General features: G+C 35.1%; 1 protein-coding gene across 1 annotated transcript; it reads right to left on the minus strand.

The window, feature by feature from the left end:
• Positions 1-695: 695 nt before the first annotated feature.
• On the minus strand, positions 696-8,214 carry LOC107014640 (phytochrome-associated serine/threonine-protein phosphatase 3-like). The gene is made up of 10 exons (XM_015214637.2): positions 7,831-8,214; positions 6,291-6,437; positions 6,129-6,196; positions 5,567-5,624; positions 4,826-4,936; positions 4,694-4,744; positions 4,030-4,173; positions 3,862-3,957; positions 3,704-3,775; positions 696-1,175 (listed from the first exon to the last, which is right to left on the minus strand). The coding sequence occupies exons 1-10, from the start codon at positions 7,909-7,911 to the stop codon at positions 1,092-1,094; spliced, it is 912 nt and encodes a 303-aa protein (XP_015070123.1). The 5' UTR covers positions 7,912-8,214; the 3' UTR covers positions 696-1,091.
• Between the last annotated feature and the right edge of the window lie 961 nt (positions 8,215-9,175).

The raw sequence follows: 9,175 nt of genomic DNA on the forward strand, positions 1-9,175 counted from the left end.
AATAATAATTTAAACTAAACTAATTTAATAAAATATTTACTAGAAATAAAAAATCTTTTTGAGATGATTTTCGAAATATTTATAAAAATATAATAATTACATTGAAAAAATTATATAAGATTATAAAAATGGTGAAAAAAATCAATTAAAATAACTTGAAAAAAATATTTTGAATTTTATAAAGTCAGTTATTTCAAATTGTTTGAAATTTAAGAAACTCGAAAGTCATTTTTTGGTGTCAACAAGCTTGCTATCTCCACAAACTCAAAATCACCCCCTCAAACATTTGTAAAATCTGCAACACCTCTGTTGAAAACCTCCAAGCATATTTTTGTGGAGTGCATTATTGCCCAAAACTTTTTGGAACCAACTGAACATTGCCAATCTCTCTCCCAGTAACTCTCAACACAATGATGACTGGCTTCTTGATCTTAAAAATCTCAACCATACCCTTCCCAATATTTCTCTTAGTTGGGAAAATCTTCTTACCTTTTGCAATATGGCACATCTGGCTTAACCGGAATAATAATACTTTTCATAGTACTCAAAATCTAATCTCACTTCCCATGGTGTTAACCCGGTCCTTGGAATATGCTCATACGGGTTCATCATCCATCAGAAAAGATCACAATTCATGTTCGATGGCATCCCCCTTCTTCTGGCCACTATAAACTTAATAGCTCATACGGGCCCCATAATATTCAAGCTTTTATCCGATTTTGAGTTGTAAAATGAACAATAGTTTTCAAGTTCAAAGCAAAAATAAAATGTACATCTAGCAAAAATGCAAGCTGAGTAAAATCTAAAAGACTGTAATCTGGTCAAGGTACAATATCACCAATATGACACATCCAAAAATAATTACGGAACAGATGGGGAGCAGCATTCGAGGCCATTGTAAATACATAGCACAAACTATTCGGAGCCAGTGGGGTCAACCAGACAAGCTAAGGCATATACCACCATCTTGTTGAATGACGTATTCAGTCCCCTCCGGACAGACAGTCTCCCTTAAATTTTCCCATTAATAAGGGGGTGCCCGGATGAAATGCAGAAATAATATCAGAAGAAGAAAAGGCCGAGCATTCTCCTCATAAGAAATAAGGCACTCCTGTCCTGGGCCCTCTCATCTGGTTGTTTTCCTCAGTTTCAGAGAAGAACTTTACCTCTCTCTCCTGATAAATCACAAAAAAAAATCAGAAAGGAAATAAACAGATAAAATGCCGAGATTATAAAATAACAAATAAAGGGGGATACGATAAGGAGAGCAGTAACAGTACATTCCAAAATGTAGGAGACTTCGACCATAGGACAAGTCGACACAGCAATTGCCTAATATGCTTCATTTCTTATCCATTTTCCTATCACCTAGCTTGCTCTTCCAATACCACAAGCAGTTCCCGTTCTTTCATCTTAGAAATTTCATTTCCATACTAGTGCAACAAACATGCTTCAGGCATCAAAATTGGGCATAATCTCTTGTATGTGGGTTCAAGTCCTATGATTTTCATCTCATCTAATACTTGAAGAACATAGTTGATTGATCTTATCTGCTCTTCTATTTCTTATTTTTTTCGCTCTACTCTTCATTTTGTTACCACAAAAGGATGAGAACATTTCAAGCTATCCAGATAGACAGAGATCAACCAATATTAGCCACCGTCCATAACTAATGTAGATGCTCCTGCTATCTAACCCGCCAATTTATTATGTGGTCTTTCTTGAGTGCAAAAAGTCGATCTTTCGGTTTTCCTCCTGCTGACTTCACACATAGAGGTGACAAGATTAGCCCAATTTTCTCAATAAAGAACTCTATTGCACAATCTTGAAGGAGCTTAGATCCACCAAATGTAGTTAGTCCCCAAGAGATTAGACATGCCTATTCATGATAAGGTCTTAGCTTAGTCATTCTACTAAGCTTTCCCAACAAATAAATGAGATGCGGAAAACAGAAGACTAATGTGAAACTTTGTAAAAGTCCTTACTTCTAAGGGGTAAACATTATAGCACTGATCTTTCCTTCTATGAAACTAAATACAATCTTATGCCAAGTGATCTTTTTTTGAATGACCGTGGTGTCTGGGCCAGCTTTTGCAAAGCTCGACTAATTCCACATGATACCTGCCACCTCCCACCAGCAACACCAACATGTACCAGGAAACTCTGTCCACCAAGGCTAGGATAGATGGGAAAAATCACCCAGTGCTTTGTATCTCCATTATGACTAGTGATCTTATTTCAAAAGAGTCAATGGGAGTGAACATATTCATAGCAGTAGATGAAGGGGAAGAAATCCTAGCTCTTCAAGCTAAAGATGTTGACATTGTCACTGCTCTACCTTTGAACATGGAGAATTTAAAAAAATATGTTTATGCAGTGAGAGGCAAGATCTATATATGTACCATAAGATTGAATCCTTTAGTACAAAGATTATGATGGCATTACTCACAAAGAAATTGACAAGAAAAAGGTAGAAGTGTGAATTAGGAAAGGAATGGACCATCAATGCAAGTAGAAGATAGACGAGAAGAAAAGGTGAAGCATTTTTAAAACCTACGGTCAATCAACTGAGCAGAACTGAAGAACATTTTCACCAGGAGATCCAGTAAAAACAACTAACCATCATCATTTTTTTCTGATGAATTAGTTAACAATTACTATGTCACATCACCTTCTCCAGCATTTCATATGGGAAAATGTTAATTTCTACAGTGTTTTTTATATGTAATGTCGAACTCTAAAGTACTAAAATCCAAAAAGTGGAAAGAGGATCAACTCATGGCTTGGCTTGCCTTTGGGACATTCTAATTACTCCTTTCTCAATTTGTGTCCTATGATCCTTTTTAGTCAGTTTCAACAAAAATGCCTTTCTATACTTAGTGCATTTTTAATTCCAAAATTCACATTTACCCCGACACTCTGAATTGCATGACATATTTAAGGCCAAAAGATTCAACAAATATTTTTGGTATGTTATGCACAATTTTTTTTGGTTTAAAACCATGAAAGTTAAGTCTTATTTACATTTTTCACTGCCAAATCAAACTAAAAATGAGACAGCAGTGTTGTCAAAGGCACGCTAAAGCCCTGAAGCGAATCCCAAAATGTGTTTAGCGCTTCGCCCCTCACTTAATGTGTGTTTCAGTGTCGTCGTCAAGAAGGTTCTAAGACAAACTTTTTCTTGACATGGAACCTCTTATGAAGAGGCAACACTTAACGTTTGATATTTCACATTAATTACCTTTCAATTTCTTTGTCCATATATTTGTCATTCATGCTTGTATACTAGTTTTGGACTAAACATATATGTGTATATTTTTCTCTCTTAGCAACTTTTTTCATTAAAGCCAACGCGTAATTTGTGCTTAAAGCCCCAACATACCTTAGAGCCTTTTTGCTTTTGATAACAGTGAAAGGGAGTAGTAGGTTTCTCCTAATATCAGGACGAGACATTATGTCCAAGACACAAAAATCCTCCTATGCTCACAATATAATTGCAGACCTACTGTATGCATATATAACAAAACACGTTCACTTGAATAGGTCAAATCATATGAGACAAACGAAATTAGAGGATACAACTGTCAACGCACAATGATAAGCAGAGCACAAAAGCACAAAAATGGCACGACTAAGTAATCCTGAAATTCCAATGGCTAACTAGTAGAAGGTCAATAATGCAGGAAAATAATAGCAATACTACCATATTCTCATTGAAGCTCAATATTGAAGCAACATTTCCACATCGGTAACAATAGTTGGGAGCAGACCACACCTGCATAGTACAGAAGGCAACAGTGACATGATTTCATTATATGCTACACATCAGATAACAAACACAATAAAGAATAGATTACTTACCGTCACCAATCCTTTATCTTGAAACATGTACTTCAAACCTTCCTGGACAAGCTGGTGAGCCCGGCAAACTAGATCTAGTTTATTAATGTGATTATACTGCAAATCATGCGCAAAATATTTATTTGAAACAATAATCACAACTATAATTAACATCTTGAGCTTACATACCTCAGAGGTAACCCTGGATCCAAAAAGCCAACCTGCTCCTCGAGGACTTACTGCCCATGTTTCAATATCTTCGGGGTCACTCCACATAAGGTCACAGAAAGGCCCTTCATGCGGAATTTCACAATTACGGTCGATGACTCTGATCTGCCATATCATTTACAAAGAAGGAAGAAACATTAGCGCTGCATGTGCCCACATTTTGAACAGAAGAAAGATTATGCAAAATGGAGAAAACATCAACTTAGCGAAAAAATTTATTAAAAGCATTGACATAGGCACAATCATTTCCAGAGAATCCTCAAGTAACCACATAGAAGAGGAAAAGGACCTCATATGATCTCTAGATACACAACATGTTGTGAGATATTAAATCAATATCATTTTTTGATTGATCTAAGTTCATGCAATTTATAAATTGAAGTAATGTTCCGGTCAGTCACTGACTAAATCAATTGAAAGGGGAACCTTTCGCCCTTTCTTTATATAATTTTATTTGATTACACATAACATAAACAACTTGCAAATTTTCACTTCTTCATGTGTTTGGAGTATTGATATCTTTCTAGTACAGTGAAAACATATAGAATTGACACTGAATAATTTGAAACTAATTATGAATAAAAGAAGTAGAACCACAAAAACATCAAAGTCCAAGTCAAAATACCTGATCAATTGTTCTAACATCAGGAGAAAGTCCACCATGGACACATAATACCTGTATGGGAAGAAAGGTGTTAATTAATAGGATTAGAGAACATGGCAAGTGGTAATGTTTATCCTGAGTGCTAGAACATACTGTTCCGTCTATGATTGCCGAGAGAGTAAGATAGTCAAAAACATCAGTGCAGTACCGCCATGCATTCGCATTTCCATACTTCCTTTGACACTCATCATAGAATCCATAGACCTATTTTAACATGTAAAATGTAAGCTGATCAGAACATAGCACATCTAGAAAATGCTTCCTTCATATAGCATGTGTGTATCTTCACTAAGAGGAAAAAAGATTCTGTGAATTTGAAGTGGTCCAGGTAACAAAACCATAGGCAGCAGCATTAAGCAGTGCAAACTTGACAATCCACTAGTATCTCCTCTTAATCACAAAGATACCCAGAAGTATGGGTTGAGAATTTATTTTTTTTAAGCACAGAAAGAAACACCATTGCTCTTTGCAACTAAACATCCTCAAGAACCTTACTATAACTTGTAAGATAGGATTCAAAATAGCAACCAACCAGCTAATAATATGGAGACAAGTAATCATTAGAAAAACACAAATAAAAAGATTAAAAAAAAACATTCTCCAGACACCATTTATATGAGAGAAAAAACCTCATGAATCATGATTTAGCCCGGGATCTATCAAATGGTTAATTAATGCACAACAATGACAGCAAAAACAATTGCCTCTTCAAAAAAATTGAGAGAAAGGGGCAAGTATGAGGTAAAGAATCTCAACCACATCTATGAGACCTCGGCATTTATTACCTACACTTCACATGTAGGCACCATAAATTTAAGGTATAGTGTGCATTACCTGTGTTAGTTGCCTGCTCTCGTGATTTCCACGTAAAAGAGTAATGTTGGCTGGGTATCTGATAGAAATTAAAAAACGGGAAAGATATAGTCAGGAATGAATGTTATTTCACCATTTAACAAAGAAACTTCCAGAGAGTAAGCAACACGGGCATTTGAATTACTGTTGCAGCACAGATAATGTGAATGTGAATCAATCTCGAACATGAGGTAACAACTTTATAAAGAGTGGAAAGGAAAAGAAGGGGAATTATCAGAATATTTGGGCAAATAAATGAAATAACAAACTAGTTTCTATCAGAGTCCTCTTGGACCTGACAAATGGTATTCGGTCTTACTTTTAATTAGTCATTAGTGAAAGAAACATTGAATATTACAAGGTTCCCAGTCGCAAGCATTATCTTCAAGACAACTTCAAAATGACAGTAACAAAGTCATGCCTTTTCTTATTTAGCTTTTCTAAGAAATACCAATCAGCAAAAACCTATTCATTCGTGCAGAAAAGAAACATGAACCAACTACAGACAAGTAATAAAATTGCATTCAAATGTTCCATTACATACCTTGCTTTAAGGAGTAACAAAATTGTAAAAACTTCTAAACTATTGTATCCACGGTCAACAAAATCTCCCTGGCCAAAAACAAAAAATCTTAAAGTCTGATGACTTAAACAGAATAGTTACTGAAGTTCGTGGAAAACTAATCGGTAACAATTCATATTATACCATGAAAATGTAATTTGTATCAGGTACATGACCTCCAGTCTGGAAGAGTTTCATTAGATCATGAAACTGGCCATGGATGTCTCCACAAACAGTAACTGGACTGTTGACGGGCTGCACATTTGACTCCTCTATCAGGATTTCCTTAACCTGGATAAGAATAACATGTTTTAGACGCGATTAAACGGGTCAGAGGTTTCTCAAGGAAAATGACATCAGATGCTCAACCTGAACATAATTCTCACAAATGTTAAAAAGATGGACACAACATCTGCGTGGGTACCCTTTTTGGAAATATCATTTGTCATGGTACAGTACAACTTATGAATGTGAAGAACTATAATTACTACAAGATACAATAAGTAGGCAGGTTGAAGATACCAAGCTAATATACCTAGAGTTATTAATCACAAATGCAATCATAACATTTTCCTGTGAAGAATGCCCATATAAGCAGAAAATTCAGATATCCTCTTTCAGCAATGAACTATACATAAGAAGATATCCTAAAAAAAACTTACATTCTAGCAAAACAGAATAGTCCCACCGCATATGCCAAGAAAAGGCTAGACATTACAATTCCAAAGTCTTTATCTGATTTTGTTTTTGATGACCCAAATAGAAACAATAAAGATGATATCAAAGGCTACACAAAGCTAAATCCACTCTGACATCCCCCCCCCCCACACACACACACACACATACACAGAGGTTTTGCTGACCTCTATCATCATGATGCAGCCACAAACTTTAACCATATCATTGACCACCCGCATTTATCATCACTTTAAATATGCAACAAAAAGAGAAATACTCAACTAGTTCAGCCACTAGGGGTCATTTGGTGTGAGGATAAAAACAAATAGTGATGGGATAAAAGTTTTGTATCTTGTTTGGTTGTTATATTTGGGATAACTTATCCCACCATTTATATCATAGTATTGGAATAAGTTGTCACAGGATAGCTAACTGGGATAACTTGTTCCCAACCTAACGACCCCTAACGTTTTAACAAGGAAACCTAAACAACTGTGTGCTCCAACAAAGCATTGTTCTTTAGAAATTAATGGAACCCGTCTTGTCAAAGTGAAGCCAACAAATTAAACACGAACAATTATAGAGATTGCAAGTAATATAAGTTGACCATAATACCATTTTTTCCCTAAATACCATACATGCAACATTTCAGGATTCCTTAAAATGTGAACGTAACTATTCATGAAGCCCACTTGTGGGAACTTTGATATGAGCAAAAAGCAAAAGTAACAAACACATTCCGCAACCACAGTAATATCAATTCGCAAACAATCAAACAATCATATGCCCCTATGATCCCCCTTTAACGGTTTCCATCTAACTCCTCTCCCACACAAAAAGCCCAAAATCAATAATATCCCCAACACAGAGCCCGACAAAAGAGATAGGGTTTTCCTATTAACAGGTTTAGTAAATCACAAAAATTCAACTAACCCAATATTCTTATTGGCCAAACAAACCCTAACCAATCCAACACGAAGTTTTAGAAGTAGAAAAAAAACATTACATATTCACAAAGGAGCTGAAGCTCGTCCTCCGCCAAATGCTGCCCCTCTTTCACCGTCGTAATCCACTGATCCAAATCCATCGCCCTTTGATGCCCTGCCGCCTTCTTTATTGCAAATTAACAAATTTCTTCGTTTATGAATGCAATAATTTGCCCAAAATGCAGCGTCGACTGATTGAACAAAAGTGTTAACAGTGAATTGAATCTATCTCGCTCTCTCTGTGTCTTCCCGCTCTGTTTTGAGAACACAAATGAAGAGTAAAGTGAATCTGCCTTCAGATTCACTGGATTTTGAAACCCTGGCAAACTGGAGATTTTACGAACGCCGAAAAATAATAGGACTCTTTTGCCCTTTCAGTCGTACCCCAATTTGGAAACTGCACCACTTTAGGAGTACTAGACTTTCGTGACTGTTTTAATTAAATTTTTCCATTTAAATTTTGGAGAATATTGTATGAATTTTCATTTATCTATTAGGTAATTAAGATAATTACATAGGATTCAAAAGTATTTAAATAAAATATTTTATAAGTAGTTGAGATTTTTTATTGACACAAAACTTAATTTGATTATTTTTAAATGTTGATTATGTATTAAGCTTTAAAATAATTAACTAAAAAATAAAAGAGTATTACGAGTGTGAAGGTAATAATACTCGGAAAGAAAAATCTACTAATTGAGTAGGTTGATCGGATTGATATTATATAATTGAAGAAACTAGGAAGTATCGTGTAAAATATTTAATTTGAAGTCTAGTAATAAGTTGTGTAATAGAAATCGTGTTAATGTAGGCATGTGTGTGGAGGGGAGAATTACATGTTATCACTATCCCATAGGTACAGTGTTTTAATCAATAGAGAACTTTTTCTTCTGTATGAATCGATATTAATTCATTCCAAATCCTTCCTGATACCTCCCAAGGAAAATCTCTAATTTGGATCCCAAATTGACGGGTTAGTGTGAGCTTATCCATGCGGTTATGCACTCTTTGAATAGGAATCCGTTTTCTGAAAGATCCTGGCTTTCGTATTTTGGTGGGTCAACTATTTTGCTATTTTGCTATCGCTATTGTTTCTTTCTTATAAACGTTACATTGTTTTTTCTTATTAACATCTTCATTGTTTTCTTCTTCTTTTATTTGAATTTGATGCATTTGAGTCAAGATCTTTCGAAAATAACATCTCTATCTTCTCGAGATAATGATAAGATCTAAGTACTGTTGTATAGATGGTACATGCAGGAGTTACCATCAATTTTGGAGTTCAATTATAATTTCAAAGCTAATATTAGTTATAACATTAGAGTAATAATATTTAAAAGAAAAAGTATGACAGTGAACAACTCT

This window comes from Solanum pennellii, chromosome 3 (genome assembly GCF_001406875.1).
Source record: "Solanum pennellii chromosome 3, SPENNV200".
Taxonomy (NCBI): domain Eukaryota; kingdom Viridiplantae; phylum Streptophyta; class Magnoliopsida; order Solanales; family Solanaceae; genus Solanum; species Solanum pennellii.